Here is an 18107-nt window from a genome sequence, read left to right on the forward strand (position 1 = left end):
CATGCTGTGAGGTTGTGTTTTGAGTAATAAATAAGTACTGAAGTAAAAGAATAATTCAATCAATCATATATATATATATATACATATACACATATACATATAAATATACATATATATATTAAATTTTGTCTTCTTTCCAAAAAATAAAATACCATAAAATTTATGAAAAGTGTATCTAAAGATATAAAAATTAATCGAAGTGTGTGTTCGCGCGTGTGTGTATGTGTGTGTGATCATCGTCGTTGTGCACATTAGAGCACACTCGCGGAAATGTCATTTTATTTCCGCGACAAGCCGAGGTTCGGTGAAAGATTCCGTGGAAAGTCGGGGGACAAACTTCTTCAAGAGATTCAACAACAATTGGATGAGGATAGCAAATCATTTTTCGAGCCTACAACTAATAATAAGTCGTCCAGATTTCCATTCGACCGGCGTCCCGAATTTCCAAAAGTAAGAAAACAATTTATTAACATAATGCACACAATGTCTCATTCATTTCATACTTTTCGTTCATTTTATTTCTTTTCTAGTATCGAATTAACAATGTTTCTTTGTACTTTAGTCAGTTTAATTTTCATAACACGTACGACACCTTTTACCGAACAATATGTTTTAAATTTTGTATTATTGTTTTGGAACTTTTTGAATTGTCAATAATACTCTTAATATATATTTGATTCTTTTCTATTTGAAATAATAAACTTTGTATTTTAGCTAATTTATTTCTTGTTAAGTGCTTTTAATATATATATATAAAATACATGTATATGCAACGAGTGTTAATTCATATAATTCTGTCTAATCAAATTATTATTTGTCACGTAACACACATGCAATGTGCCAAGTTCACTTTTTAACATTTACGCTTTCTAACAGAAACCATTCTTTTTGGGTCAAACTCACTTTTATTTAAAAACAAGTTTCTTTTTCGTTAAGGCTCACAACTTTTCAACATATCCTTGTGTATATACGAAGTCTGACATATTTTTTTTTTTTTTATTTTAAAGATTCCGTTAGACCGAAATTTCTTTTATTTATAGAGTGTGTCCCAATTTCTACGGAGTTTCTTCGACTATTTATTCTTGTCGCGAATCGTCTTTCTCTTTCTTTTTCTTTCTCTCTCTCTCTCTCTCTCTGTGTATTATTTTAAATGTACGAAAAAAAAAAGAAGAAGAAATTATTAACTATTATATATATATATATTTTATTTAAAAAAAAAAATACGTTAAAAATATATCTCGCGCCATCTGCGTAACTTATCGTAACTAATTCATACTTCAAATGGAACGTAATGTATTAATTGTAATTTAAACGTTTTTTAATGACGAATAATATGAATAAAATATTAAAGTTTAACAATGAAAATGAATTTTTGATTTATATATAGAACCGGAAGTACGCCAGTTGAACACGTAAAACTCGTAACTTGTGTTCTGCATCAATGATAACTTAATTAACATAATTATTCCAGTCATGTTAACGGTACAAAATTTTCGAAGAATTTTCTTAACTTCTTTGTCTCTTTTTCTTTTAATCAGATATTCAAAAGTTTTTTTGAATAATACAAAAAATATGACAAAACAATTTTCATTTGTAATATGAGTAACTAAATTATTAAAAATATGATAGAAACTTTTGATTCACCCTGTATTATCTCGTAAAGGAAAAAGACATCTGTTAAAGTATTTTCACCCTCCTAACTTCCCATAACAAAGGAGTAGATACTTCGTGTAGCGAATGATCAGTCAAGGATCGATCGATATCCTTTTAGTTCCAACCCCTCAAAAGAGAGAGAGAGATAAATTACTATCTTTGAAGGTCCCTATACATGTGTGTGTATATGTGTAGAACAAAAGAATAAGAAAAGATAAAATAGAAGACATTTACAGTAAATACAATTACTAAATGTACAAAATGTAATCAAAACTTTCTAAACATATTAAAATACAATTATGTTAATTGATAAATATGATAACAAATCATTTAAGAAATTTCGGTTATTACGAAATACTATTACGTTCGGTATTTATTTGAATTTATATTTAATTTATAATTAAAACGTTTGATGGAAAGAAAATGTTATCTATATCGTGAATCTTTCTTTGTTAGGAACAAACATTTTGCGAAATGCATATAAGAAATATACAACACAGGAACGTTTGAAACAGTTCCAATCGTTTAATGGCGGCCATCTTCTATGTTTATTGTTAAATATGTTACAATGCTTTTGTTGTAGATCATAAATTAACTTTTAGACTTTAAACTAATAGGACTTTTTAACTTTTCGTGATCAATTTAATAATCATATAAAATAAAGTCAATAATATTCTTCTAAACAGTGTTGCGAATATAATCAAAATGAGCCCTAGGTTTTGGTAGTATCATCCCTTCTGTGCTATTAGTAATTGGATAAAAGGCATCTGTTGGTCGGTTAAAATGAGATCAATATGATGTGTTGGGTACTCTTTGGAATTGCAACCACGAGGCTCGAAAGTACGTCGTCCACTTGCTAGCATCGCAATTTCGCTGCGTTTTCTAAAGCGGCCTGTGCCGAGTGAGGGCCCCAGAAATAAACTGTTTATTGCCAAATGCCTGCGGGGAGATGATATGCCTCTTATTGCTCTTTCGATGCCTAAACCTTCCAAAAGCTTACTTATCATTTCTCACGATTACTTTCACCGAATATTTATTATATAGGGAATAGAAGTTAGGATCTTTTTATTATCGCCATCTTTATTTTTATATGTGTGTATATTATTATATTTTATAAATATACAGATATTTTAATATTAATATATTTATTAATATAAATATTATAATATATTAGAATATATTTTTATATATATTTATATGTATATTATTATAATATATAATATATTTATTAATATAAATTTATATTTACGCCATAATGAAAAATATAACAAATCCATATTCCTTTTTATTGCATTAATAAAAAAATATTATACCTATATATAATATATATCTGTATTTAAAATATAAAACAAAGAAGAATTTATATAACAAATTATATAAAATAATTTTGTGCTTGCTTGCACCTTTGTATGTGTATATATATATGTATGCGTGCTCGTTGGTATTTTAATGGCGTATTTCAGTGACTAAAATGGTAGGTTCCATTTCACTTAGGAGGAAGTGAAGATATTCGATAAAGTTAGTGGGTAGACCCTGTTAGCAAAGAGCAGGGTTGCGTCTTTGAAGATTCTTCGACTGCGACGAAAATGGGGGAACGTTCTCGACTCTTCGTCTTCGTTGTCGTCTTCGTCTTCTTCGTCTCGGCGAAATCTCTCAAAATAGTCGCCATTGATTCTCTTTCGCCATTCCACGCGTCGAGTACTTCTTACTTCGATCCAGAATAATCCATGAAATTTTCCCGAGTGACATTTTGCAAGCCCCTACGAATTTTATACTTTTCTTTAAATTTATCTGAGACATAAAAGAAAGAAAAAATGTCAGACGAATATTTTTAAAATTTCGCTCAATGAATTTGATTCGTTCTTGTTTTATAGCGATGACCAATCATCTTTCTTTATTTAAATCATCGAAGTTCTTTCTACGAATCATAGATCGAGTTAATTTAAAGTAACATTTGAATGTATCGAACAAGTCAATTGAAAGCTTTATCGATATTTCGAATTTTATAATTAATTTGATGTCACTTCCGATTAAGATAATTCTATTAAATTGCCAAGTATAGATTTTAGATTCTAGACATTAATAAATAAATGCGTCATATTTTCAATTCTTAGGTATTAGTTTTAAAAGAAAGTTTACGTGTTTGACTTACATTATGAGCGTACATACTTATCGGGAAAACCGTTATATCATTGATTGTGAGTATTCAAAGATAACGTACACATACACACACACGTAGCCTTTTTTTCCACATATACATATATACCACTATTATTATTAATATTATTTTTACAATACATTAATAATACCAAATATATAATATATAAAAAATAACATATAACTATATAATAAATTATTTTATTTTACAATATTATATAAATAATATTCACATTGTTCATTTATGTAATTTATCAAAGTAATCTTTTATTATAATTTCTTTTTACGTCGGGTGTTTCATTCGAAGGGGTCAAACATAACCGGACGTCTCGTCTCGTTGATGTTAGCCTTTTCATGTGACATCTGAGTCACTAGAATAATTGTACTGTATGGAGAATATCTTGAAAGCACTTTCCTTCTCTCCATTCTCGGAAGTGCATCACTTACTCCCCTATTGCCCCGCCCATTTCTTATTGCTAAGTATCATTCATGATAGTGACAACATTCTTTCATTCTCATCGCTTTCACTCCCTCATTGTCAGTTGACCTTACTATTAAACAAATTCTTTTAATATCTTCCCAATGAACACAATTACGTCAAAATGACGTCAAAATGACGTCCAAATGATTTTGCGCTATGTTAGGATTTACGTAAGATATAAGAATACATTACTTAACATAGAAGAAACAATTACTTTTTTTTTCGATCAAAAACTCTTCAACCTAACCTTAACTTAAATTTATAAATTCACATATGCATGATTTTGAAAAAAAAAAAATGGTAAGATTACTTTCGTATTATATGTATGTATATCACATATGATCTACATACATATTGTATTTACCCTTTTTATCTATATACTCTCGATATAACGATTGTATTATTATTATTAATATATACACTAAAATCTTGAAATTCTTTAATAAGAATTCATATTTTTATGAGTTTAATTTTGTATCATGATAATGAGAGTAAAAGCAGGTGATTCTTAGCAATGGAATCATAAACGGATGAGGTGAAATTAAAGAACCGGTTTAGTCAGTTATATATATATATATATCAAACTTCTGTACATATAATATCATCTTTTCTTTATAATTTTACATTAACTATATCATGTGTATATATATATATATATATATATATATATATATATATATATAAGTGCTGTTGCACTCGTACGATGCTATCTACCAGGCCAGAAGGTCATTGCAAATAATTCCAAACACGAGTCTTCATTTTATTAAAAATTTTTCTCTTTAAATTTGTATCTTTACTTTTAAAAAAAAAAGAAAAAAAAAGAAAAGATTATCCTAAACTATAATTTGCATGTATAATTAATTTGATAAATCAAAAAAAAAAAAAATAATAATATACGTGTGGGTGAATTGAAAAGTTTGAGGAGCTTTAACATAGAGACAATTTTTTTCACAGTTAAACAAAAGAAAATTAAATGTTTTATTTAAAAAAAAAAAAAAAATAAATAAGTTTTCTTTTTATTTTTTTGAATCTAAGCTCAAAACTTTTCAACCCACACCTACGTATATAAATATTTAAAATTAAGAATAATATTATCTTGCAAAAAATGAAAGTAAAAAAAAAGAAAAAGAGAGAGAGAGAGAGGAATAGAGGAAAGTAAAGCTAAATATAAGCTTACTTTAAAATAAAAAAAAAAGAACTATTTTTAAAAAAGAGTTCTTCGAAGTAGTGGTCTGCGAAACAGTTGGATCACTTACATTGAAGCAAACAACGAGTTTGCTTTCGATGATGTTTGCTTCTCTATGCAATCAGCACCAGCCATCTAATTACTTTGTCAGTATGTATTATGCATACAATCAAGGACATTGCTTGCGCATTTCTTTTTTCTTTTTTTCTTTTTTTTTGCAACTTGTCATTATCGTCGTTAAAACTTGTATTTAATAGTTAAACGTTGTGTCTAATTATTTTATTCTAATACTTTCCTTGTGTGTTACATTTCATATGCTTTTCTAGTATACAAGTATGTTGATGATCGTGTTTTTATCGTTAAATGTTATAACGATTTATTCAAAGTTACTTTTAAATATTAAATTTGTAATTATTGAAAAGAAAAATAATTTTGTTCCAATTTATTTAGTATTTTTTTGTTTAATAATTTTTGCATTGTAATTTATTATAATTGTTTATTACAGTTTTATATATAGTTTTGTTTAATAATTTTTTTTTTATTATAGTTTATATTATTAGGTGGGCCGGAAAGTAATGTCGATTTTTAACCTTAAAATTCAAACAAATAAATTTTTCAAACAAGTTTTTATTAATAATTAATAATTAAATTAATTAACTAAATTAATTAATCACTTTATATATAATAACCTTTTTTTTATCTGGTATGCAAATTTTCAATATCGTAATAATAAAAATCATCAATCGGTTTTTTGATTTAAAATATTAGAAATAATTTGACATGCGTAGTAACGACATTACTTTTCGGTTCCCCTAATAGTTGATCTAACAATAAAGTTTATAGAAGATACATTTCAAATGATTGATACAATGTGCTCGTTTCTTTTTTAGATCACGTTATAGATATCGGTATACTTATATAAATCGATTAAATGGTGCCAACAATTAAGCATCGACACACGATAAAGAAACTTTAAACGAGTTCTATTGCGAATTATTTATGATATCTATTGAAACAACCTTGGCATTTTATTTTTTTATTTATTTATTAATTTTTTTTTTTACTATTTATAATTTAACGAATAATTTAATTGCGTAATTTTATATTATTTTAGGTTATATATTTTATATATTTAATTGCAAAGTATTTTTTTTTGTTTATTGCAGAAATTTATTGTTGATTTAAAATAAACAGAAAAGTTGATTTTAATTGATACGACAGAGTTCAAATAAATCAAATGAGAATTACAGTTTATTATGAATATATTTTAAATTGAAAAATTAATTACAAAATGGTTGTTGTGATGAATGATGATCTACTATTGAATAATTTATTATCATCATTATTATCAGTCAATCTTTCATCGTAAAAGTTTCATATAATATTACATATAAATTGATTAATTTCAATTGTATAAATAATGAAGTAATTTACATAAAATGTTTCGCAAATGTTTGATTGAATACAGTCGGTAAAGAAGAAAAGTTTTGTTTCTAAGATAAATTAAATATATTTTACTTTCTGTTTATAAATTATATTGAAACATAATTTATATTTAATCGGTAAGAGAAAATTTGGAAGAGAAATTTAATATTACCAGAAATGTACAACATTTATATCATTCGAATATTTTACCTTCGGCTAATACTGATAGATGGCAACACCATCTCCCTATTTATCGAAACAGTGAAAATATTTCTGTTTATTCATTATACATATATATCTAATATTTACGAGGGTGGATTACAAAAGTTTTGAACAAAACTATATTGAAAATTAAAAATAAGAATTTAACCATAAAAATTTTTTTATTATTGTTGATATTGTGTAATTTACGAATTTAAAAATTTAAATCATTATTACAAACTTCGACGAAATACTACTTTAATCAATATCACAATTGGACAGTCACGATTCTAAATGAACCAGCACAAATCTGATCAATCCAATTAAAATACTTCATTTCATCTGATTCTTTTATTCGAATTAGCCTAACTATGAAATTTTAAATGATAAAAATATTGTTTTCAATGTTATTTTTAAATAGATAATGTAATTTTATTGACATAAATAAAATGTTCAATATTGAAAAAACATGAACAAATATAAATAATTTCTAAGTAATTTTGTGTCAAGATAAATTCACTTTGATAAACTCGATTCGATTTTCTTAAACAAAGGTCTCGGCATAGAGCATGATCCCATTTTCTTAATTGACTTTCAAGGTTGGAGAGTTAATTAGTAGAAGTTAACTTAATCAATGGCACGTTCTAGTTATTCAACATGATCAACAAAAGGGTGGGCAGGAAATAGGTGGGAAGAGAGGATCGTCAGGAATCGATCGAAAAATACATATTAACATTTGTTTACAATTTAAAACACACAAGAGTTCTTTTTTTATGACTTTAATAAATTTATATAGAAATCAAATAAACAAATTACGAAATACTAGCAGTTATTATTAAAAGTGAAAGTTGACAAATAAATTACCAAATGGTTTTGAATACCTAGTATTGATCAACTTAATAAATTTGCATCCAGATTTTGCAAAATTAGAAAATTAATTTGTCAAATTTTATAAAATAGTATATAATTTAAAAAAGAAAACCATCTAAAAGAATATTTAGTTCATATTCTACTAATCGTTACAAGAAGATACATTTCGTTCTGTACGTTGACACCATTTTAACTTTCACATGAAGATGCCAGAGTAAGATTGGCAGCTGCTTACTTCCGTGTCGATAAAAATGACGACGAGATGAGTCGTCCGGTGAAACTCGCTCGAGTAACTTTTAATCAATTTCAAAGCTTTCTGCATCTTATGTTAGCAATAATCTTTTCAATCTCGTGTCTTGCAGTTAATTTCTATTTTCACGAATCGTTTCATATCAAATCTTGCATAAAATACTCAACTTTCATCATCTCACTTGTAGCTTTTTATTACAAATATATATGTATATAATTTTAAGGTTAACATTAAAGTTGAGATTATTTGTCTATATTCATGTTTATGTGTATTCATGCATCAGTAAAGAATATTATATTCATTCCTGGAATCTTACAAAGTCTTCAGAATGCCAGTTCATCGATGCATTTGTTACTTGATCTATTACATAATCTTTCTATCATGTTTGTAGGAGATACCTTATGTTGTGTCACCTTCACACGGATCTACTCATGCATACGCACAAATATATATATACACACACTCATATCCAGAAAATCACTCAACATATATATGCTTGTTGCATATAGATAAAATAGTATGAAAGTGATGAATACACGTAAGAGAGGATAATTGTCTTATCTAACTTTTGTTTATATTATCTTATTATTTTTCATTTATCATAGTTGTTGACTCATCATTTATTTTAATTTTAATTTTTTCATTTTTTTGTTCATACACAATATTTTGCAGATGTGTAATTTTGCAATAAGTGATGAAATAAATTTTTAATTGAAAATTTTGATTTACTTTTAATATTTTTTATACAATTTATGTACGTAAAAGATTGAATTATTTATTGGGAAAGTGTTTTTTAATCAGAATTGTTTTTACATTTAAATTCATTAGAAATTACAATTTGATATCACATTGAAGTCATCAGTAAAGTCATGCTAAGTGTATTAGATTATGAAACCTTGTTCCTAGTGCACTTGGCCTACGTCCAATCATCGTGCTCTGTCTAAAAACACCTTGTTGCACCCTCGAAGGCACGGTCGTTATGAAAATACATATATTCGTGGATATATATTTACGTATGTCATGATACATGGTCATTTTCAGATAAATATGTTACGATGGAAGATCATCGTGTCTAATAGGATAGGTTAATAAAAGTCAAGTTCGTTTTGAATTACATGCATTCAAAAAAGAAAGTGAAAGAGATAGATAGATAAATAGATACACACATGATTGGTTAGTTTAATTTATTAGAACGAATAGTAAGTGTAACGTTTATCATATACTCTCAATAGAAATGATTTTCCACTGAAAGGTAATGGCGGCGGTCAATCTCCATTTTGGTATTCGTGATAAGCCCCAAGGAGGAGAGTTTGGCAAGCAACCAAATTCTGGATGCTGACTAATGTTTAACGATGGTGAATCTGAAAGTATATTGTCGAAAAAGAAAAAGAGGGTAAGGAGAAGAGTCAATTTGAGAGACCATTGTCTTAGAATAGAAATAGATAATGATTAATTGATCATCGAGGATGAATGTAATGCTTTAATTATAACTTCAATGTGTGATATCAATTTAAAGTATTTCTTTTTTGTTTATTCTTAGACTTATTGATTCATTCATTTCTTGTTTATATCAATACAAATATTCTAATTATAACGCACATATTTTTTATTTATAATCCAGATTGTGTTTGATATCAAGTTCTAGTAACTTTTTTCTTTCTTTTACAATTTGAAATAATTTTTGAACACTAGATATACCACCATTTTCAGTATACCTATTTCTACCACACTAGTCAAAATGACTGGTATATAAAAAAAATGCTTTTTGAGGCTTTTTTGAGTATTTATTTACTCTTAAAAAATAACAAAAAATGTTTAACAATAATAATTTGAATAGATAAATAGATTTGTAGATATTTTTAAATAACAAAACGATTAATTATTTACAGAAATCAAATGTTACATGAAGTAGAAATTTTGAATTAAAATGGATCGTCTGGTATTTCTAGTGTTAATAAAATAATTCCATGTTTTGTGATTTCAAATGAAACAATAGAAAAGTAGCTATAATAATATGTGTCAATAATATATTTTTCTTAAGATAAAATCTTGATTCCGTATTCGAAGCAAGAAAAGTTCTTTCTCGAAAAATGTCGAGAACGTACCAAAAAACCAAGTCGACCATGTAGCGCTTTCGTCTTGTCGTTTGAAGGTCCAAACTTGAAGGGAATATCTGTTTGCTATAAAAGGCGCCAGATACGTTGTGAGAGAATACAACCTTGCACAAGAATCGTCGATAATAAAAATAAAGAAAAGCAGAGCGTTGCAGTAGCCTCGAATAATACGGGGTAGGGCGGCAATGAATCATCTATGGAATGTACCAGTATTTTCGCGATCGCTAAGGTAGCAATTTCAGAATGTAAATCAATACAATGCATCTACTCGAATATTCCATAATGACACGAATTTAACATTTATGATGATCATTTTGTACAATTATTACAACATCCATGATAATATTTTTCTATTTAAAACAATTATCAACCCCTCCCCCTCGTGAATAAATAAAATTTATTATAATAATTACGTATGTGTGCATAAATAAAAAAAAAGAACGAAAGATATACACTAAATCAAATATACGATATATCAATGTAAATTGAATTAAAATTATATATAAAAATATAATTATCAAATTAAAAAATATAAATCTTTATAAAAGCATCAATAACAATAAGGAGAAACGTGCGGCACGTGTCTTGGCGTTTGCATGTAAATTCGTGCGTGGAAAACAACACTCCTCTCACAATCCGACACAATATGTTGAAGGATATGAAAAATCTAACGTAAAGAAGGTTCTATCGTTCTCTGGTAGTTTCGATCGGCCGGCTCCGAGAACATTCGGGAATTGTCGGCGCTAGTGTAGACGACGGGTCACGTGACTAACTAGCTACCGTCCCACACGAGAAATATATTTAAGTCGATGATACTCGTACCGCGACTGACAGTTTCGCTATCGAATCGAACGATTGCGCTTCGTAAGAGAAGAATCTAGAAAGTTTTTAAACGTGTATCGTGTTTAAGAGAGACATTTCATTTAATAAAAGAAAACCGGCACTTATATAAAATCAATATATAGTGCAAATATATACATTTTTTTTTCTTTTTCATATTTATTTCAAATCGTAAATAAAGTGAAGTGTTATTTTTGTTCGAAAGTGTTGAAAAGATAAATTTGAGGATAAAAGAAGAGAAATATTTGAAGCCAGAAGAGAAAGGGAAAGAGAAAGAAGAAAAATTAGAAATAGAGAGAGAGAGAGAAAGAAAGAGAGTGAGTGGAAAAAGAAGAAATTGAAAAAAAGAAAAAGAGTGACCAACTTCTCGGGTAATTCAGAAAACAAAAAAAAAAAAAGATCTTTGCACGAGAGTGCGTTTCGCTCGCCTTCGTTTTAACACCACACGCAAAACAAAAAAAAAAGCCGTTTATTTATTTCTACTTAGTGAGCTTATTTTTTTTTCTCTTTGTGTTACATTAAAAAAACAAAAACAAACAAAACCAAAGAAGAAAGCACAGATCATAGGAAGCTGATAAACGTGATTTTAATCTCTTTCCCTCCCCCCACTATTATATTTCCTGCTCTATATAATACGAGGAGGAGAACCATCTAGAAATCTTGCAACCATCTGAAAGAATAAGAGAGAGAGAGAGAGAAAGAGGACGAAATCGATAATAATAAAAAAAAACATTTAAAGAACAAATATAAAGAAAAAGTAAATAAATAATAATAAATTAAAGAAAAAAAAATGGATTCGCCCGTCATCGTGGATACAGCATCCAAATTCGGACAAGGGATCCCTGTAAGTTTCTGATACTCCTTTTTTTCTCTCCTTCCTCCCCCCACCCCCAACCACACGCACTACGCAATTCAAATACAACGATGACGATGACACGAAAAAGATGAGAATATATATATATATAGTTCGTAGGTAGATAACTGGATGTATATATGTATAGATATATTTGATATATACATATATATATATATATATATGTTCGTGTTTTCTTAGAGTAGTAGTTCCCTTTCGAACGATTACATCATGGTTTTACGTCCGACCTTAACCCTCTCGCGTGTCTACTTCATATTACATACTCATAACATATTTCTCTTTGCTCAATCGATTCTATATTAGGGACGGATTGTTTTTTTTATAGATTTAAAGAATTATCGGAAAGAACGAACGGATGATTTATTACAATTCTTCGATTAACTAATTTATTAATTACTTTATTTATTATAGATTTTGTTTATTCGTTAATTTTTCATATTTTTGAAACATATTTTCTTAGTGAAATTAATATTTATGACCAATTTTTACCTTCGTCAGAACACTTATCGAGTGAGTTGTTATCATGCGAGCAAAGCACGTAGTAGTAGTAGTAGTAGTAGGTCGTTGAAAATGTCACAATGTGCATATATATTTTCACGTGTTACGTCGCATTATTTCGATTAAATAGTTTCGAGTCGTGCTTTAAATTCGACGAAATTTTTTTTTACAGAGAAAGAATTGTTAATCATCAGTATTATTTAATCTCAATGTTGAAAATCTGCAATTATTTTAATTATTCATTTGAGTGACCTATTTTTTAATTTTATTTTAGAAGTGTGAGCTCAGTCGTTCAAAGTAAGCAAGATATATTTTTTTTTCTTTATAAATAATTAATTGTTATTTATTGCCCGTTAAATATTTTTTATATAATTTTTATATATACATATATATATATATATATATATTGCAATTTATGTATGTCTATTAGAAACCGACCTTCTTTTTCGTGTTTTCTTCTCTTGGATCGTACGAATGTTAGAAATAGAATTTGCGTGTAATGACGTATTTTTCGTAGCTTTCGAAAGAGACATCTCTTTTCGTATATCCACACACGAATTTCTTTCAATTCCATATTTTCTTTTCATTATTTTTTCTTTCTTCGATTGCTATGCATATTTCGGTATGAACGTATGTCATCGATACAAAAATACGAAAAAAAAGAGCATAATCATTGCAGAAGATAAATAAAATAGGTTATAAGCTTTTATATATCACGATTATACAATATATTCATATCACTTCTCGTTTTAGATCGATAAAGTAACGCGATATTATCGTCGAGATAATAATTTACTTTGATTGATAATCAAAAAACATTTTTACGTAAGATTTTCACAAATTTTACCTCGATGCAATTTTAAATGAAACCGGCATTTCAACATGGCGTTGGTAAGATATAAAATATATTTTGCATTTTCAATTAAATTCGAATTCTAAACAAGTTTTATAGCTTAGTTTTCTTGCATTAATTAAAAACTGTATATATGATAAATAAATACATTACAATTGATACTCGATTCTCGAAATGTAAAACGCCATGATACCAAAATGGCGGCGGTCCGAGTTAAAGCTTAACGAAAATTTCAAATTAGTGTTCGCGAATAAAAAAAAGAAAGAGAATCGGCAAAGTTTCTTTCGATTTTACTAATGTCGTGTCTCTCTTCCTCCAAAAACAGTGATGCGCCGACGCTAATAATAAACCTCGGAAAGAAAGAAAGAGTGAGAGAGAGAGAGAGAGAGAGAGAAAGAGAATCTTTTCTTAGAGAAAGAGAGAGGGAGAGAGAGAGAGAGAAGAGAGAACCGACCAACTCTGTCCGTCCAATTGAGGTCACAATAGCACCGTCATGTATTATATGTGTTCTTTCTCACAAAAGGAGGTGCTAGAAACGTTTAGACTATCGCGCTATGTTTCCTTCCTTTGAACAGTCGTCTTCTATTTGGTTCGATCGATTTCTTCTTCTCGGGCATCTTCGATCGGTACCAGGATCTTTCGTACAATTGCCGTAAGTGAATAAAATATTATTCATTGTGCTCTGCTTTACCTAGGTAACCTCCCCTCCATTGTTTTTATTGCACGAAATTGGCTGGCTTTAATTAAAAAAAAAAAAAAAAAATAAATAAACATATAAACATTTTTTTTTTTTTAATTTAAATATTGATCACGAACAAATATTTTGTTCCAAAATAATTACCAAAAAAAAAAATGTATTTCAAGAGATAATTAAAAAGTTACCTTAATTATATTTTAAATTGAATTATATTTTTTAGGACAGATTATAAAATTATATTAATTCTGTTCTTTAAAAATATGTTTTACAATATGAAGAATATTTGATTATAACGAACAAATTTTAAAAAATATTTTTTTTGGCTTTTTTCTTTTTTCTTTCTTTTTTTTTTTAGAAATTATTCATCAAAAGTAGCGCAGAGTGACAAGTAAATTCGAAGAAATATAAAGAGATAATAATAATAATAATTATTATTTTTTTTTTCTTCAACACGTGGTCTTTTTTTTTCGCGTTCGTTCGCGTCATCTGTTGAGTATTCGAATGATCCAAATAAGGTAAAGAGATTGAGATGACAATACTAACACGACTTAGGAATTAGCAGAAACAAAATGTATAAATGTATAATCTCCTTCACGTTTTATCTTTATTATTTTTTATTTGTATTCGTACTCGTTTCCTATAACGATTCTAAGAAATAGTTGAACAGTAGCACATTACTAACACATACACATATATAACATAAACACAGGCATAAAACTCACACATAATATTTACACCTGTGTTGTACTACATCATCGATATCAACAGTAAAATAACATAAATGATAAGATGATATTTTTGTTCGTGATCTAATCGACTGTCCCTTATATTTTTTGCATAGAAAAAAAAGAAATGAGAAGAAACCGGTTTTATGATAAACACTTTCAAGAGAGACAAAATACATACTGTGTTGCCACGCTAGAATATAATTAACATATAGAATAATAATAATAATAATAATAATAATAATAATAGTAATAGTAATAGGCAATACTATTACTACAAAATAGACTACAAGTTTTTAAATGATTTGACAAATTTATTATTCTTTTTAATTATTTGTTACACAATTGTGGTTAGGTTTGTAGTTTGGTAATTTTAACAAATAATTAATTTTTAAAAGATTAATATTGTTTTTAAAAAATTACTTGAACATAAATAAATAAATTAATAATATTTAATAATAATCAAAAATACTACTACTACAAAATAGACTACAAGTTTTTGAGTGATTTAACAAATTATTTTATTATTATTATTTATTTTATTATAATATTATTATTTATTTATTTTATATTCATATTTATTTTATTATTATATATTTTATTATTATTTATTATTATTTTTTTTAATTATTTGTTACTCATTTGTGTGGTTAGGTTTGTAGTTTGATAATTTGAACAACTAATTAATTTAAAAAAAAATTAATATATATTGATTTTAAAAAATTACTTTAAAAACACTATTGTTTTATTCTTCTAATAATATTTAATAATAATTAATGAATTATTGAGCATATTGTAAAAAGTCGGCTGTTTTTCCTCTCTCTTTTCTAACTGTGCTTTTAAAATGGAAGGAAAAGAAGTGTAACGGACAGGTCACGTGGGCGGTTGGGTGGCTGTATATGCCGACCGGAAATTGGTTGAGAAAACGAAAAGGTAGAATTGTGATGATGGTGTGTCTGCTTTCCCTCGTAAAGAAATTAAATGTTGCTGCAAAATCGTATAATAACGCGATTAAGTTTCTAAATAATAGATTAAAATAATACATGTATAAAATATCAACATTTATTAGAAAAAACCCATTAATTCAATTCAAAAATATAACCTACGGATGTGACACAAAAAAGTATCACTATTACCACTTTTTTTCGATTTGACATTTAACGTGATTTTGCGGCAACATGGCAAATTTATGCGAATGGTTGAGGGTTAGAAGGAAAAAGAAAGAGAGAGTGAACACAGTTGGCAACGTTGCACCAAAAATAGGGAAGTACGATTATCGAGCGTAAAGATGCGTTATGTGTTTCTCTATCTTTATATTTTATTCCTATTCCTTCCTCTTCTCCCCCTCTCCACCTTCCTAGTTACTTCATAATTTTTTTTTGAGTGAGGTTAGTTTGTTGATGATAGTAAAAAACAAACGACAAATAATTATGTTGAAAATATTTTGAATTTTATAATGTTTTATTTTTAAATATTTAATCCTGAAAATATCAGATAAATCGTATATTTTGTGAAATATCTTTTAATGCTTACGTTAGTTGCTGAGTTGCCATTTTGAAATGGAGTGTATATAACCCCATTTTTTTTTTGCTTTCTCTTTATTCAAATATTAGATGTAGCAATTAATTATATTTATTTATAAAGTATTATAAATTAATTTTCGAAATAGTTTCCATTATTTTTGATGATTTTGTTCATATTTTAATCAACCGTTGAATAACTCGACGAAAAACAATATGGCGGTTTTGATGCAATGAATTTTAATATGAAGTCATCGAATTAATTACTACACCTAATATAGTTTGAATATGCATTTATATTTGAGATATATGGTTGCATAGAAAAACATTGAAACTCAATAGATAGAAGTCATGGCTTGAATTATTTGCATAACGCAATGTTACATAATGATTGTAATTACAAGAGGAACTAGTGTCATGCATCCGTGCAACGAATAGATAGATGAAGATAGAAGTTCTTTTGGTCAATTACTATCATCATTCTATCGTTGAAAATTCTTTAGAATATTATCAATATATTTAATCGTTCTTTCATGAGTAATTTAAACAAATCAAATTGTTCCTAGATATTGTGAACACAAACTTGGGAAAAAAAGAGATGTCTTTTTCTCTCTTTTTTATTCTTTTCTTATTTCTCGAGGTTAAATCAAATTGTTGTTCAAGGACAGCCACCTAGTTTTCTAGTTAGAATAATCATTATGCCAAAAGAGCGATGACATTTACCTAGTTTTTACGTTTTTGCGTGACGAGACTATTTTTGTGCTTTTTTTTTCATTTATTTTTCTTGTAAATTAATTTTTTGTACTTTTTGGTGTTTCTTTTTTTATTCGATTAATGTAAACGTAAAATAAGAAACTCTGAACGCCGAGTTAAATGATAAATTCTGATTAATCTCGAATAGATTTTTTTTTTCCTCGAAAGAATATATATATGTTCAATGTCCACAGTTAAAGACGAGAAGATTATTCGTATAAGTGGTTATTGCATTCTTCCTACACACGTTTTCAGTGACGTCATTATAGTATAGACAAACAGTTCGACAGAAGTTACAGTGAAATCATTTAGTCGCTTATAAGGCAAGGAATGTCGAGTGTATTATCGCTTATTCTGGGTGAAAACTGAACATTTATTATTCATCTGCATAATCGAAACGTTCTGTTTACTAATGTTGTTTATCCCCAACGTACCACCGATTTGATTTCAAAATGTATTGAAACAAATATATCAAACATTTGATTAACAAACAAATTGAATTTTTAAAAATGTAATTTAAACAAATTTTTTACATTTTCTTTCAAAAGTTTAATGGTAAGATGCATATATTAGAATGACTGGAAAGTAATGTCGTTTCTACATATGCATATTTTTATATTTTAATTAAAAATCAATTGATTTTTATCGATTTGATATTATAAAATTTGCATATTAGTTAAAAAAAAGATTGCTGACAACAAGGTGTGATTATATTATAATAAATACAAATTTGTTCAAAATTTATTCGTTAAAATTTTAGGTTAAAAAGCGTTATTACTTTCCTAATATTTCACGATCGAAAATGTTTCACGACTAATTTTCCACAATTTTCCGAGACCTTCGCGGTTAATTTGGAAATTAGGTAAATTCCACGAGATTTTCGTCGGACACGGATCATATAAAAGCTTCGACGTTATATTTAGTGTTGAGTCACACGTAGTAGTATATTACCAGCTCAAAATTACATTTTCCATTCTTCTAATATACAATTAGATTTAATATCATTTTTT

General features: G+C 27.5%; 1 protein-coding gene and 1 long non-coding RNA gene across 8 annotated transcripts in view; one reads left to right on the forward strand and one right to left on the reverse strand.

Annotated features, from left to right (window-relative positions):
- Window positions 1-18107, forward strand: part of stv (BAG domain-containing protein starvin) — a 22773-nt gene continuing 4666 nt past the window's right edge. The window contains exons 1-3 of one of the 7 annotated variants that reach the window (XR_016178204.1): window positions 11443-11548; window positions 13303-13440; window positions 13728-14054. Coding sequence is in view for 2 of the 7 variants with exons in the window: in XM_015320352.2 (XP_015175838.1) it covers window positions 271-450 (180 nt within the window). In the remaining 5 variants the exon portion in view is untranslated. The other 6 variants (XR_016178203.1, XR_016178205.1, XR_001475674.2 and 3 more) reach the window with 6 other exon arrangements.
- LOC107066091 (uncharacterized) lies at window positions 9393-10470 on the reverse strand. The gene is made up of 2 exons (XR_001475678.2): window positions 10329-10470; window positions 9393-9584 (listed from the first exon to the last, which is right to left on the reverse strand). It is a non-coding gene; the product is annotated as an uncharacterized LOC107066091 (long non-coding RNA).

Source organism: Polistes dominula, unplaced genomic scaffold (genome assembly GCF_049000335.1).
Source record: "Polistes dominula isolate Pdom_NZ unplaced genomic scaffold, Pdom_raw_medaka contig_20, whole genome shotgun sequence".
Classification (NCBI taxonomy): Eukaryota; Metazoa; Arthropoda; class Insecta; order Hymenoptera; family Vespidae; genus Polistes; species Polistes dominula.